The sequence below is a fragment of the Podarcis erhardii genome, assembly GCF_964252035.2.
Source record: "Podarcis erhardii genome assembly, chromosome: 3".
In the NCBI taxonomy this organism is placed as follows: domain Eukaryota; kingdom Metazoa; phylum Chordata; class Lepidosauria; order Squamata; family Lacertidae; genus Podarcis; species Podarcis erhardii.
In genome coordinates, this window is record NC_138507.1 from 71272583 (window position 1) to 71292512 (window position 19930).

Consider the following 19930-nt stretch of genomic DNA (forward strand, 5'->3'; position numbering starts at 1 on the left):
CGCCGTTTACCTTCCCACCACAGCGGTACCTGTTTATCTACTCACGCTGGTATGCTTTCAAACTGTAGGATGCACTGTTAATGTCATTCCCATGGCCCTCGAGCTAATGGCCCTCGAGTCCCTTTCAGATAAACAGATTTGTAACAGAATACGCTGTAACTACGGTGAACTGCTAGGCATTTAATCATTAATATGATTTAGATATGAAGTTTAAATTGATATAATGTGGGTCTAGTTTCTGGGGAGTTACAGAACAATCCTAAGTGGGGTTGGGGAGCAGTGCAGGGATGGATCCATTGCTGAATCACAAGCGCTGTGAGCTTGCACCAGGCAAAACAGAACAGGTGTGTGTAAGAGCAGTTTTTCTTTCTTTTTCACTATGCCAGTTCCAGGCTGGCATAAGAATTGAGTCCCTTGGGGGATGCAAAGGCTTTGAGTGCAGCAGATCCCCATCTCTCAAATGTGCCATATAATGGCTTTCTGCCTACTTCTACTGGCAAGAGAACCACCAGCGGTAACTTTCCACCTGTCTGGGCACAGCTGAGGCCTCTGCCATCAGAAACATTCCTTTCCACTGGATAGGTATCATTCCGCAATATTAAGCCCTTTCTATCATCAACACCATTGGCAGAGTTTCCTGCTACGCCCAAAGCAATTCCCACCGAACCTGTGCTATTATTTCCGACAAGCTTCTTTTATTAGCAGGGAAGGAAATTATGACACGTAAGAAGCTACCACATTTCTTACACATGGATATTCCATTAAGTTGTAGTTAGCTACATTGCTGTCTCCAGAGACCAGATATTATAACTTTCATCATTAGTAATTAATCTGCATTTTGGGGGGAAATGTTGCTAATTATTTTTGAATTCTAATTGTGTGTGCTCTCTATGTAGAATGCTGTGCAAGTTATTAACAGAAAGGAAATTATTAGTTTTTGTAAAGCAGCCAATAAATGTACGTTCTGTGCATAATCCTTTTTTGTTTGTTTTTAAAGGACAATATTGCCATAAAAAGCATGATTACCAAATATACAAGTAACATTTTTCCCCAAAATTAAATCCAGATAATATTTGTTTGCTGATTAACAGGCTGGCTGCAAACCTCAAAGAACTTAATCCATTGTAGTACAATTAACTCTCAAACTATCCAGCCTCTTGGTCTGTGTGCAGTTAGCATTTTGCTTCAATGATGTAACCCTCTATTTTCTATGCAGTACTTGGAAGAACAAGCTAACACGCTAGAAGTGTGTGTGTGTGTGTGTGTGTGTGTGTGTGTGAGAGAGAGAGAGAGAGAGAGAGAGAGAGAGAGAGAGAGAGAACTCACCCATCAACTCTCCCTCGAGCTTGATTCAAAATACCCGCTGATAAACAACCTATTTTTTGAAACACTTATAACAGATTTGTTTGACTTTCAAGCCTCTTCCAATACTCAGTCCTGTCATGCTCCCATCCCTAAGACACAGGGAGGGTTCAAGTCTGAGACTCACTCCCTTATCCCATCCCCACCTACCACTGAAGTCAAGCCCTCCTGGTCACCTTTGGGGCATCACACCTGATACCCCCAAAGAGTCTCTTTCAGACTTAGTTTATTATCCAAAGCCTCATGCCCTGAGTCGGGGAAAAGGAAGTATGATGAAATTGCATGCAGAATCATAACTTCCCCTCTGTGGCCTAGCACCTCATTCAGAAATATTTTTTAAAGTGTTCTCATACATTTCTCACCCCCGCTCCCCGCTCGCTCTCTCCCACAAAGGTCAGAGTTGATCTATTAACTGAGACCAAGCGTACTGGATCTGGACAGCCTTGATGAAGAACTGGCAAAGGAGTCTGAGCCCAAAGAGCTTTTATCATGAATAGCAGGTCTTTTCTCCGACTTCGCCAGAGGCATTCTGAAAAGGGCAGTGGGTTCAGTCAGTCAGCACACAGACAGAAAGCAGATATTGGAGAGAGACACTCACATTGCTCTATTATCGATGGTCATATTCAATTTTTTGTGCACTTTCAAAGCCTTTATATTGAGCTACCCAAGAACTTATTGCTGCCCGTTTACTTGGAAATGCTTTGACTAAACTTGGAGATATACATTATTATCAGCAGTAATAGTACAACTTGTTATGTAACATTTTTGCCCACCTGAGTCACTGTATTCCCTCTCACTACATCAAGAATGGAAAATCTGGTGCTCTTCAGATGTTGTCAGACTACAGCTCCCACCTTCAGTGATGATGGGCCATGCTGGTGGGACTTGGAGTCCTGCAATATCTGGAGGACCAGAGGTTTCCTAGTTCCTTCCTACATTTTTTTCAAATGAAATTTTGTGGAATTTCACAAATTAAGCAATGGGGCAAGGAGAGTGTCTTGGGGCAACAAGTATTTTTAAAAAATACTTCTGCTTCAAAACAGCTTACAATCTCAAATAAAAAACAACTCTAGTCAGTAACCTTGCAGCTGCATTTTGAACCATGCTCTCTGGAACCCTGCCCACCATGGCTAATTCAAGCTAGCAGGGGAGTGGGGGTTATCTTTTGGGAAGCCCTCCCTGGACCCTGAGGTACTTGACAACTACTGATCACCTCCTAGGCCATGTTCAACATCCTTTTATTATACAAAGCCCTGAACAACTCAGTCATGTTACCTGAAAGACCACCTGGACTGTAAGAGCATTTATACCATCTGGAGAAATTCTACTTGTGCTATCACACCATACAGAGTCTCATAGGGCAGTGACCCAAAAACGGGCATTTTCTGCTGTGGCCCCTGTACTGTAGAATGCTCTTTCCCCTCTGCCTTATGTGAAGCAGCAATTGTGAATTGTTTCAAACATCTTGTGAAGACTTATCTTTTTGCCCATGCGTTCCTTGATCCACAAGAATGGACCCTGGTTTATGTGTCTGAATTTCTGTTCCAATTACTTTCATATTTCTGTATTATTGCTTCGAGCTTCTGTTTTTCCTTGAATGATTTATTGCTTATATTTTAGACTCTGCACCACTGGATATTTTTGAAATATTAAGCAGTTTACTAAGGCTTTTAAATAAACAAAGTGTCTGCTACAGAGGGGTTTTGGACATGATTCTCCTGGGGAAGAGTCATTAGCTCAGTGACAGAGCATCTGCTTTGCATGCAGAAGGTCCCACTCAATTCCTGGCATCTCCAGGAAGGGCCAAGAAAGACCTCTTTCTGAAACCCTGGAGAAGCACTGCCAGTCTGTGTATAGACAATCCTGAGATAAATGGACCAACAGCCCTGCTTAGTGTAAGCATCCTGTGATGGTTCATCCCAGTCCTCCTCTCTAGACAAGTTATACCATAAAAATATATTCCCCCCCCTCTCTACCAGCATCGTTTGATGTAGTTAGAAAAATTGAAGCCATGATTAAACCCATTTTCAACTGTCCGCATCCTCCTTTTGCATACCTGGGCAATATAACACGAAAATTGCAAAACCATAGCTAGACGTCATAGTTTGTTGAATCCAGCCTGAATTATTTGAGGAGGTTAAGTGCCAGCAATAAAATTTAGGTCACGATTCATCCTAGCTGTATTGAACCCAGCCCACTGCATTAACATATAGATTGTTAAAGATATGTATGGTCTAATATGAGCTACAAATAAAGCTTGGCATCAAAGAAGCTATTTAAAATGTATCTCCATCATCTTATGCTAGACATCGCTGCTGATTTTCAGGTCTTACATGTATATATCAGCCCTCAAAGTAGAATCCAACTGTTCAATTTTATTATCAAGTGTTTCCTGTAGAGAAACCATCCATTCCTCCAGGCTTAATTTCCACAGGCAATCAGATTTGAATTTGTATGCCAATTTAAGACTCCAAAGGGGCTCCATGAAGGAAAAGTTCAAATACACTAACAGACTGAGTCCTCTGGCAATGTCTCACTTAGAAGAGGAAAAGAAACACTTTATTGTCAGATCTGTGTGCCCTTCCCTTTTCAAACAAACTAACCAAGCCTTCACGAAAAAGCCACTGATCAAAGCCACATAATAATTAAACAAGTACACTAAAATAGGAAAGGAAACTATAACATTGGTGAACTGATCTACACGACAATGCGTATCCATATAATCATATTTCTCAAAGAGATTCAAGTGAACATAATCTAGAAAAGAAACTTAATCCATGCAATGTCATCCAGCCATTTTCCTCCACCCATCCCCAGCTGCCTTGTATCCTTTGAATAACTAGTCACAATAATTCAAACTGTATCAGAGACAGTGAATCTGGGATTGCATATAAATTCAAAGTCTTTTACGTTAATTTGACACTCAGGGTGTGTTATTTCATCTAGTTCAGAGGGGTATACAAAGGAAACAAACAAACAAAAACCCATGATGTATGCCTTTTAAAAATGGGCAGAGAAACTTCTGCAGACTATGCTAACCAGCAGTTTTTGATACTGTGGCCTTTGACGACATACCACTCCGTTTTCATAGTTCCAGCAAAATAAGTTTTTCTGCTAGATCAGGCATGGGAAATGTGTGGACTACAACTCCCACCATCCTTGACTATTTGCCATGCTGGCTGGGAATGGTGGTAGTTAAGAGTCCAACTATACTTGTTCCCCATTACTGTTCTAGATAAACCAGAAAGTATGCCATGTGGATTGCATTCAGTTTAGGGGGACAGATAAGTTATTACTCAAACCTGGTACAAGAAGGTTTTCAGTATGTCCTTATAAGTGGGTATCTGACTCATGTCTTCTGATGCCAATAACTCTTCACTTTATTCAACTGTGTAACCCATACCCACACACCCAGCCATATTGCTAATTTAAAATTAATAAATAAAATAGGATAAACCCTACAATAGTAGGGATCATGTATGATTGTTTGAAAAGACAAATATCCCAGTGATGTTCTTTTCAGTTCTTAGAACAGTTCAAAATTGTCATTTCAAAATTTATTAGCATTGTACAAAAGACAATGCATATTTTATGAAAGAGAAAATTGGGTGTTTTTTTTGTTATATCATATTTTTTGTTGGACTGGGAATGACTTTGACTTCTATCAAAGTTTTGCTTAATGGGAAAATATTGTATTACTTGTCTTCCCCTTTTTATTCTTTTCTTCCAAGATTTCTTTCAATATGGTCAGAAGTAATCTTACTTCAAGGTGTGTGTGTGTATTTCTACCGTGGCAGAATATTCATTTTATATAGCACATCATGAGGCCCTAGAATTATTAACAAAACTGACTTTTCTTGTTGAAAAGCAGGGGTAAGAATATTTCCCCCTTACTATTATTCTAATTCACTCTGCCCTATATCTGGTGCTCCTAGGTCAGTGAAATCCTATACAGATCTACTTAGTAAGCTCCACTGAATATAACTGAACTTACCAGTGCTTTTCCCCCTAAAAATAAATGTTTAGGGGTACTCTCATTTTGACTCAAGAAAATCACAATTTTATAGTTCAAATCAGGAAAAATAAATACAGTAAATGGACAAAAGTACCAAGATTCACAAAATGTTTAGGGGTATGTGTATCCCTACATACCTCCAGAAAAAAAGCACTGGAACTTATGCTCTAGTAAGTGTACAAAGGATTGTAGCCTTTGGGGTGCAATTCCATACTGAGTTACCTGGAAGTCATATTGAATTCAACAGGGCTTACTTCTGAATAGCCTTATACAACGCAAGCCAAACCCAAGGTCCACAGGGATGAGATGATTTTGATTTAGTGAATCTTGGGCATTCCCACCTGAGCCAGGCTGTAAGTCTCTTACTCCAGCACAGATCAAGATCCTCTGAATGAGCAAGCTCCTTAAAATGGCATAATTTATGCCAGTGTAAACCCAAAATGAATATTCAAGGGATGTGGTGAAGGCAAGACAGGGCAAGGGGAGACTTACACCTGTTCCAAACCCTGTTCAGCTTGATTGTGTGACCTAGGTCCAATCCTTGAAACCTAGGACCTATACTCACCTGGTGGCTCAACATGGGGCTCCTAAATGGAATTTGGGATAAGGGTAACTTACACCGGTATAAATTACACTGGCCTAAGTTACACCAGCTTCCTATAGTTAGGACTGCTGTTAGTCATGTTCAAACATACCGCTGCACATTGGTAAAAGACCACCCCAATATAATCTTGATACAATAGCAGCCAATCACATCAATTTTGCTTTTTATTTTCTAGCTCATATCAGTAAAAACTGCATGCACTCTTACACACACAAAATAATACAATCCTACAAACAGCATCAATATTTCTTCTTTTTCTTTTGCAGTTTATCATTGTGCATGTCTACTTTGGTAATGTACTGGGGGAGGTTTGAAAAGGAGGAAAAGGAACTGTAGCAAACTATGCATGCACAGTGTTTTCCACAAAAATTGGAAAACAGCAACAAGGGATAATTCCTAATATTCCACTTCAGAAGGCCAGCTGAAACTCCAGAACGCTGCAATAAATTTGGATCAGAATTTCAGGAGCATCCTTAGAGAAAGGAGCCACGAAACCACTGTATAATTTATATTAGGTAGGAAGTGGTATTACCAGATCAGTTCAACGTCATATATAAATTTTAAACGTAGTCGGCTGCTTAGATTTTACTGGGGATTTTATTTCAACAGATAAGCTCATTGCTCTGCTGAGACACATAGTATCAGGTTCTTATATAATTGCTTGAGATATTTTATCCATCACATATAATGAAATCACCCTGTGGAAACAAAATCCCTTTCCTCAAATCTCCGGCTGCTACTGAATGAGACCAGCAGTCTTTGGCTATCACAGCAAATCCTTTAAAGTTGCTCAGATGTCTCTCTCTCTCTCTTTTTAAGGCAAGTGGCATTTACGTTTTGGAGTAAGTAACTGCCAAGCATGGGAAATCCAATGAGGAAAGAACAAGGGCAAACCCACACGCACCTGCATGTTCACACCCATCTCAGAACAAAGAACATTTCCAGGCAACGTGCATATAGCACACATGGAACAAAGCAACACTGCCATTGCAAGCCAATGCTGCCATTGTCAAGAAGGAAATGCCTATAGGAGGTAAGCTCCCAGAGAATCATAACTTCTTTAAAAGTTTAAGACAAAACAACCAATCAGCAAATGTATGAAGTTCAAGCATACAAAGAAAGGCAAGGTGTAGTGGAAATTCTAAAGTATTGATCCATTAAAATAAACAAACACATTTTTAATAGAAGAAGAGGGGCTTCCACACATACCAGAAAACAATTTGAAGGCATTCCCATAAATGGGCAGCAAGCTCAGAAACAGCACAGATCCATTTTCCACTGTGGCATTTCCCAGAGTTAATTAGAGCCTTCAAAATCCTTTTGGGGAAGTGTTTGCTTGAGCAGCAATTACCAACCAGAATAATGGATGAAAAATATATGAAGATTTAAGTTAATAAGATATACTACAGTGAACATTATGGATGAAATTTTGAATTCTAAGGGGCTTCTTAAGAGTGTTAAGGTCCAGCGCCGAGGGCCTTCTGGCGGTTCCCTCATTGCAAGAAGCAAAGCTACAGGGAACCAGGCAGAGGGCCTTCTCGGTAGTGGCGCCCGCCCTGTGGAACGCCCTCCCATCAGATGTCAAAGCGATAAACAACTACCTGACATTCAGAAGACATCTTAAGGCAGCCCTGTTCAGGGAAGTTTTTAACGTGTGATATTTTATTGTATTTTTGGTTTCTATGGAAGCTGCCCAGAGTGGCTGGGGAGGCCCAGCCAGATGGGCGGGGTATAAATAATAAATTATTATTATTATTATTATTATTATTATTATTATTATTATTATGTTCTCCAAAGATGCAAACTCATTTCTGAATCAAGCTGGGTGGGGAGTTAATACTAAAATTTGCTTATTTAAAGCATTATTTTTAATCTTGCTGTTCAGAAGAAAATAGGTAGAGTGGCTCACAATTTTTTCTCCATGTTACAAGTTCAATATAGTAACTTTGCAGTTCAGATTCTCTGCCTTCAGGCTTGCAGTCTAAAAGGCATGGCACAAAAGGAAGAGAGTTGGAAGATGGGAAGAAACAAGCTCAGACACTAGCCTCTGTTACGAAGTGCCTGCAATGACCAGCTGGGATGGAACAATTCTGAAAGAAGTAGCCAAGGGTTACTGGTCTTTCAGCAGTAGCAATGGAAACTCATCACACCCTTCCACATATCTTGATGTGCATTGGTGAAGCTGGTCTCTTAGCTGATCCAATAGAATTCAGCCATGGCATTCAGGCATTAACAGCAGGCACCACCTCCGTGTGAACATCTTCATCATGAGCATGGTTTGTTCCAGCTTCATGGCTATTTTTCAAAATAACAAATAGCCCTTCCTAATAGCTTATATTTGAGCTGGATAATCTGCCCATTCCTAGCTCTCAGGCAGGCCTGAGCAGAAGGCTTCCCCACTGAGTACCGTAATCTCGGATTAACAGTAGCCTTGTCCAGCTAGCTAGGTCTGGTAGCTCCTGTCTGCCTCTCCTATCTCCTCTGCTCCTGTGGTTGATGGGGTGAGGCTCTCACAGCCAGAAGTGAGCCCAGACTCCTTGTTTAGAAATCTCTTGTCTTCCAGCTGGAATCTTGGAGCCCGAAAGTTCTGCAAGAATGAGATTCCTCTGTGGAAGTGGAAGTGGCATAGTGGGCTGTTTCCTGCACTCCCTATCCAAGGAGACCCCTGATTCAAAGTCAGGAGTGAACTGACACTATGTTGAAGATGCTGCACTTCCACAGTATAGTGGAAGGGTGTGTTCTGCACCTCTTCCACAACCTTGCTGTGTTTCCAGCCTGCTATTTTTATTCTTACCACTGTGCTTTTAAATTGTACAAGAGGGTGGCAACAGAGGGATGGAGGGCTCCATCCATCCTCCACTAACCTCATTTAGGAGCAAAGCACAGGCTATAATTTTGCCTTTTTGGAAGCAGACAAATAACTTGGGGCTAATTTATAAAGCAGGCACAGTCAAATCCAACTGGCAATGTGAACAGATGATTGTTACTAGGAGGAACAAGAACCGTTGCCAAAGCTGCAGACATTCACTGTTGCAAACAACAATGAACCAGTGTGAAAAAAATATTAAGATTTTAGGGTTTTTTCTTTCAGGGAATATTCTCTGCCCAAATCCATTTTCACATTAAAAATGCTTATTGGACAATATGAGGCCCAGGCATACACACAACTGAGCGTACCAATTAGTTTCAGCTTTCTGACACATGACAGCTTTCCAGTTTGACTTGGGTCCTAAAATAGTTGCCCAAATACCGTATTTTTCCCTCTATAACACGCAGATTTTTTCTCCTAAAAAGGAAGGGGAAATGTCTGTGCGTGTTATAGAGCGAATGTGTGGTCCCTGGAGCCGAAAAACCAGGCAAAAATCAAATCGCGACGCTTCAAGGAAAAGGGAAAACTGAAAAGAGGAAGCGGCTGCTTTCCTGCATTCTGCCTCAGGGTCTTACTGCCCACCCTTCTCTGTTTCGTTGCTGTGTTTGCTGAAACGGAACAAAGAGCAGGGAAAGCCCCTCCCCTCCAGGCAAGCTCCGGTGCTGCTGGGGGAGAGGGAGAGAGAGGGGGGGAGGAAGAGAGAGGGAGGGAGGGAGGGAGGGAGGGAGGGAGGGAGGGAGAGAGAGAGAGAGAGAGAGAGAGAGAGAGAGAGAGAGAGATAGATATGGCTGGCTTGGGTGGGGGAAAACTTTTGCCTTTCTTTCCTCCAACCCGTTAAATCCCTCTCCTGCATTCTTAGCCAGCTGCTTCTCTGCACACCCCTCTAATGTCCCTTCTTTGTTTTTCCTTCGCTCCCCACTTAAAATGTGGTTACAAAGCATACCACATGGATCCTCAGGATCTTTGCATTGGGTCACCCCAAATTCACCATCAGATCACATAGCATGTCCATGGCTACAGCCTGCCCCCCCCAAAAAATCACGCACCCACTGTTGCCTGGGGCTGCAATGGTGCAAAAATGTGGTTAAAAAGCATGGATCCACATGGATCCTCAGGATCTTTGCATTGGGTCACCCCAAATTCACCATCAGATCACATAGCATGTCCATGGCTACAGCCTGCACCAAAAAAATCACGCACCCACTGTTGCCTGGGGCTGCAATGGTGCAAAAACGTGGTTACAAAGCATGGATCCACAGGAATTCTCAGGATTTTGGCATTGGGTCACCCCAAATTCACCATCAGATCACATGTCTGTGGCCACAGCATGAAGCCCAAAAATGATACATCCACTGTTTCATTCAGAATGTTTTTTCCCTTGTTTTCCTCCTCTAAAAACGATGTGCGTGTTATGGTCAGGTGCGTGTTATAGAGCGAAAAATACGGTACTTGCCAGTGAGGATGACTAAAAGAACAATAACACAATGACTCCTGCCCTTTCATAAGATGAGACATGTTATGCACCAGTTTGGATCAAGATCAAATTAACAAGCTGCACCACAGTCTCCAAGTCCCAGCCCAGCAGCAGGTCAGGTTGACACTACCTCGCTTTCATAAATACTTTTTGAAAAATAAACGTAATCTGCAAACACAGTCCCAGAATCTGAACATAGACTTTTTCCTGCTAATGCTCCAAGACTTCAAAACTCCCAGAGCATTCATTCACACACCGTGCCTTAAAAGCTCCAGAAAGAGCTGTTACAGTAAGCTGTATCATTGATCAGGAGATTAATGGCAGATTGGCATAACAGGCTACCCAGGCTCCAAAAGCAGCTGTTACAGACCACTGACATGATAAACTGTGGATAACAGGCCACCCAGAGTCTATTTTCTTTCCTCACTATAAAATTTCAAGCCATGGCAGACCCTTCAAGGATGCGTTGAGGCATAGTGACACTGGAAACACTTCGGTGCACTTCCAAGTATCCTTTCAAGCTCCTTGGCCAGCACTTTTAAGTGATCTCAGTGACACGGAAGCCGTTCTGAATGGGTCATTTTCACTTATTTACCCACAATGTTAGGCTTTATTTGGCACATTACCTAAAGCCAGCCACTTAATTCGAAAGAGTCCCACTAACATTAACAGAGTTACTAGCATATTGTACAAACCTCGGCCCTCCCAAGTTGAATATGCTAAGCCACTTGAAATAATGCCAAATTGGCTTTTGCAAAACCACAGGGAAGGGAGGGACCAGGGCAGGGCAAAGGAGAAGGGAAGTCTCCTTCCCACCTGTCACCTGACCCTCTGCTATGACTGATGCTTCCAAGCAGACTGGAGGTACTTTGACCAGACAGTGGAGATAACACACAGTCATGGTCAGGTGCTTAAAGCTGGACTGATGGGGAGGTTTGGACAAGTTGGCTGTGCTGCAATGCTTTTTCAGGAGGGGTAGATCCTGATCCACCATATGGACAGCCAAATCCACCAATAAGCACATAATTTTAATGTACAACATAAATTGAGATGTTGCCTAAATTCAGGTGCTACCTGGGGTCCTCATATGGTGGAGCAGCAGCATATAATCCTCTCCACCATGTAGATGATAGCATACATATCAGGGCCTTCACACAAATGTCTAATTGCACCATTATCCTATTCACACCATTTCTCTAACTCAAGAAGAAGAAAAAAAGGAATTGTGAGGCAGAGAGGGGGGAAGTACAGCAATGAAACCCTGCATGATGTTTCCGAAGAACCCCTAGCTCATATGCTGTACCATCTGTTTAAGGGAGAGGCATATTGTTTCACAAAGGGCCATAGTTCATTGGTAGAGCACCTGCCTTGTATGCAGAACATTGTAACACTCAAGTCTCCAGATAAGGCTGGGGAAGACCCCTGCCTGAAATCCCGGAGAGCTATTTTCAGTCCATAGACAATACTGAGCTAGATAGACCCATGTCGTGATATGGCTGCTTCCTATGTTCTGGCTGTTTTCTTTCTTAAAAGTGCTAGGAGTGTTTTAACTTGTAGAACTAAGCAGCTGGAACGCTTAGATTTGCAGACTGCCTTCTCCTCTATGTACCATCACCCTTTTAAACACGTGCTATGTTATGAGCCTCTTAAATCAGATACACCCAGCAGCAGCCTCCAGGATTACTGAAGCACTTCCCATGAACCAAGTTAAGAGACAGGATCAAGAGCACGTTTAGATAATAATGTCATTTGCATGAGCCCAGAAATCCAGAATGTAACATTTTCTGACTGATCTGAACCCTGTATCTAATATTTTCCCACTGAGACCGGATAAATCTCTTAGCCTGATATATTCTCCAGTGCATCACAGTGGTTTGATGAGTCCCCTGCGGTTGAATTACTGCAGAGTGACTCTCAGCAAGGTCATAGTTCTGTCTCTTTGCTCACCTTCTCAAAAGTGTGATTCTGAAAGAGACTCTTGATGATGCTTTCATGCCGATCACAACTTGACTAAGGAAAAGAGACTACTTAATTGCCTGGCTCTTTAAAAATGAGACAGGAATATCCACTCATTTCACAATCAGGAAGGCTCTGCTCCCTTACATGACAATGCCTTTTAAAAATAATTTCCCATTACAAGTTTCAGAGTTGGAAAATTAGTACAGTGATGGTTTCCCCCAATGAACAATGCATGTAATAATATCGAACCCTTGAGGAGAAAGTACATATCCATTAGGCAATAGCCAGAAGATTTTATTTGAATCTGTCTACAGGAGGTTTTGCTTTGGTCATGATACAAATCATAGAAGCTACTATAGGCAGACCTCATTTTATTGTGCCTTACAGATATTGCTCCTTTTCGGGCAGCCTGTCCCCCACCCCTCTTCTGGCCATGGGAGTAGAGATGGCTAGGGCTGGAACCCAGTTTTTCCTCTCCCACCCCTGCAGGCAGGGGGCTGGTTTAATAGACTATAGTATATTGTAAACCTAACTTTTGTATGTATTGGGGGGGGGGGAATAAATTGTTCGGCCCAGAACCGATCCTGCAATATCTCTGAGGTATGCCTGTATTTCCAAACGGGGGGCGGGGGGGATGCCACCTGATCATATGCATGTTCTCTACTAGAAATGAGCAAATCTGTCATTTTTTGTCTGTCTCAGTTTCTCATATTTCCAGCTTAAAATTCTCCACATTTCCACCTCTGTTGGTGATTTTTTTGGGGGGGGGGTGTGTGTGTGTGTGTACACACACACACACACACACACACACATATATATTCAGCATTTAGTGCAAATTTCTTCTAATAAACACATTTCTATACATTTTACACACATTTTACCCAGGTATACGCAATTGTGTAAACATTACTTGACTTGGTTGAAGAACTGCATTGGAAACATTCATCAAATTTCATATTTCAAAGGATGGCTGGGTTTTGCCTATCAATCAGATAACACAATTTTCCAACATTTGATTAAAAATGCATATAAATATGTGCATTTTATGTAGAGAATGAATTCAAAGGTAGCAGCATTTCTAATGACTAGGTCTGCACTATACTATTTCATGAAACACCAAAATCCTGAGGTAAAACTCTAATCATGTTGTCTAAGATCGCAATCTAGATATTTATAGTGCCCCTCATCAATTTAAGTGCTCAACAAGATAATAAAAAAACCTACCATCATAATACCCAGTGAAAATCCTACAGGATAAAGGTATCACATGTTCAGAAGATTATAGCAATTGGATTCTGGTTATCAGAACATAGGCAAGGGTATTCCCAGGACTGAGAAATACCCAGATGTATCTTGGCTTCTAATCATAGATTAAAGTTAGAATTACAGTTAGAATTACATGATATAATCAAGGATTATCTTGGAGCAGGTTTTCCTCCCAAGAAAAAACTAGAATGCTGCAGAAAAAGGTGCAGGCAAGCTATCTGGCTTCATTCTCCATATCAGCCAGGACTCAGTATGCACCCTGGAAGAAAGTATTCAGAAGTATTTTCTTTCCAGTGATGGATTGAAAACAACTTTTAAACCTTTTTAAAGTAGGTATAAATCCCACCAGCTACCACGATGTTTTCAAGAGCAGAATTTATTTTGTCTGCTTTTAATTACGCATGGTGTCAGGCCCCATTATAAACGCAGTCACTGTTGCAATGATCATAGATGAGACTATAAATGCACACATAATCCAAAGTGATGTAGCCTGATGATTACAACATAATATGGAGAGTTTAGCAATCCATCAAATTACCCACCAGTGGTTGCCTATTTCCTGTAAGTAAAAGGCACCCTAGAGGCAAAAAGAAGTGATGATCCCAAAAACGTATTAGAACATGACTTGAAACAACATGTGACATGAGTCATGCTTCAGCACATACAGGAGAGGTTTGGAAAACTTTAGGGATTGGTCCGGGCTACTGTGAAAATATTCAAATATTATCAAATGTTATGCCTCTGAACATGACTGTTAATACTCAGAAAGGACAGAGTTAGTGTGTGAACAATGTCATTAAAACAATGTTTATTTCAGCCCTCCTGTAGAAAAACAACAACAACCGCAATCTAACACAGTTATACGTACATTCATAAACTTAAGAAAATAAATGGGAAAGGTGCTTAGTTCAACTGTGGCCATTAGCCATAAAACCAGCAAGCACGCAATATGCATAATTCCATGAAAATGAAAATTAGTTTACTACAACAGGGTACATTTGATTTTTACCAAGGCAACAATACTTGCAGTAGGGATATGTAAAATCCCCATGACAAGTGTTGCTACTCTAACATTCTCTTAGCTTCCCTCCTAATTCCACAGGTGTTTTGGTCCAAGAAGATGCCTCCAAATGCATTTCAAATGTCACTTTGGGGTGGGGTGGGGACTGGTGGTGATGCAGCTAAAAATCAAGGACAAGATACAAATGACAAGTCAAAACAACAGCATTTATATAGAAAAGAGCTGACTTTCCATCATGTCGTTGGGCTGGAAGGATCATTTATAGTATTTAGATGTTCAAAGAGGCATTTATCTTATTTTTTAAGGATCATTTTCATGCCACAGCAGTGATGTGACTATTCAGAGGCAGGTTGTAGACATGTTATGAGAACACACATGGCAAAACTCCTACCTCAACAGAGTTAACTTCTATGTCACTTTTAAAATGTTGATGTTATCTTTTTTTCCTGAATTGAGGACCTTCTTCAATCATAGTTATGTTAAAAATATACAATCTGAGACAATTTAGTATTTCTGTTTAATTTCCCTAAGTGAGTCATGTTGCTTTTTGACAGTCATTACATTTTGACAGTCTCTTACTGCTACTTCTCCACTGCAGTTTCTTGACTGGCAAATACCAGCTATTCTGTTTGGAATCAGAACATCTTCCCAGCAAGATGGACCCTTAAAAAGAAAAGAGATATATTTTTTATTAAAAAAAATCAGAAGAAAAGTTTCACTTACTCTGCTTTGGAATTTTCCCAAAGAGATGGGAAAAGCAATAATAACACTGCTTAAATCAAGAAATAACAAAAGGAAAGAGGAAACCCTATAAAAATAAAAAGGTAATGAATCCAGAACATACAGTGAAATGTACATTAAATGTAAAAGCACATTACAGAAAGATATGGGATTCAAAACTACAGAAATGTGAAATTAAATGCATTCATGTTGAGTTAGTTCCCACTGCCATAAATCAAATACACCGATGCAAATACACTTTAGATACTATTACTTCTGGTATAGCAGCTGCCAGGGCTCACCACACTGAAAATATTTCACCTGAGATAAAAGATCTTAAGCAGTTTCCACTTTCTGAGCACAATGCAAAATGCTGAGTTCTGACCAATGAAGTACAAAAGAGCCTGAGTCTGAGAGATCCAAAGAACATCTTTATCCCATGTGAACCTGCCTGCCCATTGAGATCTTCATCAGAGACCTCACTGCCGCTGGAGGTTGTTGTTGTTTAGTCGTTTAGTCGTGTCCGACTCTTCGTGACCCCATGGACTAGAGCACGCCAGGCACGCCTGTCTTCCACTGCCTCCCGCAGTTTGGTCAGACTCATGTTTGTAGCTTCGAGAACACTGTCCAACCATCTCGTCCTCTGTCGTCCCCTTCTCCTTGTGCCCTCAATCTTTCCCAACATCAGGGTCTTTTCCAGGGAGTCTTCTCTTCTCATGAGGTGACCAAAGTATTGGAGCCTCAGCTTCACGATCTGTCCTTCCAGTGAGCACCCAGGGCTAATTTCCTTAAGAATGGATGCGTTTGATCTTCTTGCAGTCCGTGGGACTCTCAAGAGTCTCCTCCAGCACCATAATTCAAAAGCATCAATTCTTTGGCGATCAGCCTTCTTCTGGAGGTTAGGCAGGCAGAAATCTGGAACAGGGTCTTTTCTGTGGCAGCTCCTCAACTGCCGAATGTCCTCCATATTCACTTGGCACCATTTATTTTGTCGTTCAGATGACCAAGAAAAACAGCTGAATTCTCCCAGTGCTTCAGGAAGCTGAGATGAGAACCTTTCTGTTGCTTTACTGCTGCTCTTATGTATGTTGTTTTGCTTGGAGGGAATTGGTTGCATTATGAGATCTTACTGTGAGACAGTTTTCACTGTTTCTAAGACAACTTAAGCACTTGTTCTGATTAAAATATGAGGCATGGATTTTTTTAAAATAAAGAAAAATGGGAAAGTGTATGCAAGATATATAAACCACCAAATAGGAAGACCATCCAGGTGCAGGTTCCCGTATCAGACCTTTAGTAAATACATGGAGGTTAAAGATTCACGCACTCACTGAAAATGAGGAGCATAATTTCTGGAGAGGGTTAATGGTCAATCTTTAGTATTTAAACATCTGAGAAAGAATTATCTGTGTGACTGCAACAATTCTGTTCTAAAAAAGCAATTCTTAGAAGCGGAATCTATTTAAATGGTATTTTGCATAAAGCAAATGCAATAAATAAATGAGGATTGCAGAAGGAAAACTGAATAATTAAAGCCCAAGTTTACTGCATCCATACGCAAGCTGTAAACTATGGTAATAGTCTTTTTACAAATTTCTAAAGTTATAGAAGGTTCACAGACTTAAGTGATATTTTGCTGAGACTTTGCAATTTACAAGAAAGAGGTTGGTATAGATTTTGTGTTTAAAATTTGGTCACAATTTTACTTATTACTTACAAATAATTTACTATTAACATATGAACAACTGAATACAGAGGAGGGAAGAATTATTTATCTTCAGGGAAAGTGGCTAGGCTATATATGCTGCAAATATCCTTCAGCTGCCATGCTTCAAATTGAGGTTTCTAGCTATGGAGAAGCTTTGTGTTTAGTCCAACTGTGAGTGTAAGAGATGGTCCCTTCCTCCAGTAGCTTCTCAGATCTGTTAACCGAGTCCCTGCACTGTTATAGTGCACAGATGCTATGTGTAGGTGCCTCCTCAATCTTACAGAGTATCACGGTCCCTGAGATAAGAGTGCTAAAACAATGCACAGGAACACGTGCATTTATAGGTAAAACACCACACAAAAGGAATATTGAGGCAACCATACAATTACATTAATATTGCCTTTTTGCAGTGGTGTGTGTGTGTGTGTGTGTGTGTGTGTGTGTATCTTCCTTCAGATCTGCCCTCTAAACTCACTTTCTCCGTGAACATTTTGGTTCAGCCTCTCAGTCCTCATCCCCAAACAAAACAATTTAAAATTCAGCACAGAGGGAAACATCAGAGGAAGGAAAGTGAAGACAAGGGTAAATAATAGGAAAAGAACATGTATTTATTTTGGTCACACAGACACTCAGGCTTGATTAAAGTAAGGTTACCAGATTGTTTTCAATGAATCCAGCGACACTTTTCTACTTCAATGGATTTTGTATGGGGACTGATTTGTAGAAACGGGGACTGTCCCCAGGAAACGGGGACGTCTAGTTGTTGGTTTCTATTTCCCTCACTGAGCAGCAACTGCAGTCACGGGACATTGTTTTGCATTCCACAGTCAGAGTTACTGTTGGGTTTCCACGGGAATGGGAGACTGGATGTGACGTTCACTGGTTTCCTGTTTTTCTCTGTTCTCTCAGTGTTTTTTGTTTCCGAAAGGAGTTGCTTCTCTGCTCTCACAGAGGCAAGATGCATGTTTGTATTCTCTCAGCATAGAAGTGTAAATAAAATTAAGAATGTAGCACATACTGCTTATCCTTCTGCTGTGTGACGACGCTCTGCTTGGGCTCAAGATAAGACGAGCCTGTATCAGCTTCAGATGGGCAGAAGCTGGTCAAAATCTCACACTAGTAACCTTAGATTAAATTATCTATAGATTATGCTTTTAGAACCAATCCTTATATTGCATAGCATGGTTGCTACTTCTATGTGATCACAGGAAAACTGCGTAGGAGGGGCATATATATACACACACACACACACACACACACACACACACACACACACACATATACACACACACACACACACACACACTCCACACTAATGCTACTGACCTTCAGATGGTGTAGAGAGTGAGTGACAACACCACAAGCCCCACCCACATATTTTCTGCATTTCAAACTTCATCAGAGCAGCACATACCCCTGAAGAAGCAATTACACGAGAACTTATCCTTATTATTTATGTGCTATGACAGCTCAACCATCTGTGCCACTAAAGGCGTAGGACTCTGGAATGTTTCTACAATTCCAATGTGGATTGGTATGAGGGCATTCGATCTACTCAGGTCTTGGGTGATAAAGGAGTTGTCACCTGCTTCCAGATCCTTTCCCTCAATCTTTTACTTTTACTCCAGATACCACTTGCTCTCTAGGGGAATCCACCTCACAATTTCGAGAACCTCTGACAGAAATTGTGCTGTTTTAACTGCAGCTGAAATAGGGAAGTTTCAGTCACCTTTTTTTTTAAAAAAACCTGCTCAAAATGGTACTAGAGAAATTCAGTAAACTGACAAATTAATCAAATGCCAGATTGAACTGAGTTTTTGACCTGCAAAATCAAAGAAAGATCAGAAACTCAGGTCAGCAGAAGTCAGAGATTCATCAAATAATTTGAACCATTTAGAAGGTATTAAATGGTTATGATGCTTCATTGACCCAACCCAAAGAGCACTCACTAATGGTTCCTCATTTTGCCAGGGGGAAAGTGACAAGTGGGGTGCCGGAGGGTTCTGTTCTGGGCTCGTTGTTCTACATCTTTATAAATAACTTGGATGAAGGAATTGAGGGGGTGGTCATCAATTTTGCAGATGACACCAACAGTGTCAACAATGTGGTGCAGTGGCAAAAAAACTAATGCTATTAGTTGGATGATCATCTGTCATGGACGCTTTAGTTGAGATTCCTGCATTGCAGGGGCTTTGACTAGATGACCCTTGGGTCCCTTCCAACTCTAAGATCCTATGATTCTATTCTAGGCCGCATAGTGTCCTGCTCAAAGGAAGTAACAGTACCACTCTATTCTGCCTTGGTCAAACCACACCTGGAGTATTGTGCCCACTTCTGGGTGCCACAATTTAAGAAGGATATTGACAAGCTGGAACTTGTGCAGAGGATGGCAATCAAGATGATGAAGAGTCTGGAGACAAAGTCTTATTAGAAATAGTTGAGGGATTTGAGTATGTTTAGTCTGGAAAGGAGGAGACTGAGAGGAGGCATGATAACCATCTTCAAATATCTCAAAGGCAGTCCCATGGAGGAGGGAGTATGCTTGTTTTCTCCTGCTCTGAAGGCTTGCTCCAGAACCAAGGGATTCAAGTTACAAGAAGCATCTCCACCCCCATCATTCTGCCCGGACACTGAGGTCCAGTGCCGAGGGCCTTCTGGTAGTTCCCTCGCTGTGAGAAGCAAAGCTACAGGGAACCAGGCAGAGGGCCTTCTCAGTAGTGGCACCCACCCTGTGGAACACTCTCCCACCAGATCTCAAAGAGAGAAACAACTACCAGACTTTTAGAAGACATCTAAAGGCAGCCCTGTTTAGGGAAGCTTTTAATGTTTGACTGACGATTGTATTTTCATATTCTGTTGGAAGCCACCCAGAGTGGCTGGGGAAAACCAGCCAGATGGGCGGGGTATAAATATTATTATTATTATTATGAAT

At 41.2% G+C, this 19930-nt stretch overlaps 1 protein-coding gene across 3 annotated transcripts in view; it reads right to left on the reverse strand.

Annotated features, from left to right (window-relative positions):
• Positions 1-19930, reverse strand: part of PRKN (parkin RBR E3 ubiquitin protein ligase) — a 643936-nt gene that overhangs the window by 319071 nt on the left and 304935 nt on the right. For all 3 annotated transcript variants that reach the window (XM_081855184.1, XM_081855182.1, XM_081855183.1), the window contains exon 5: positions 15150-15233. In XM_081855184.1, coding sequence (XP_081711310.1) covers positions 15150-15233 — 84 coding nt within the window. The remainder of the gene's footprint in view (positions 1-15149; positions 15234-19930) is intronic.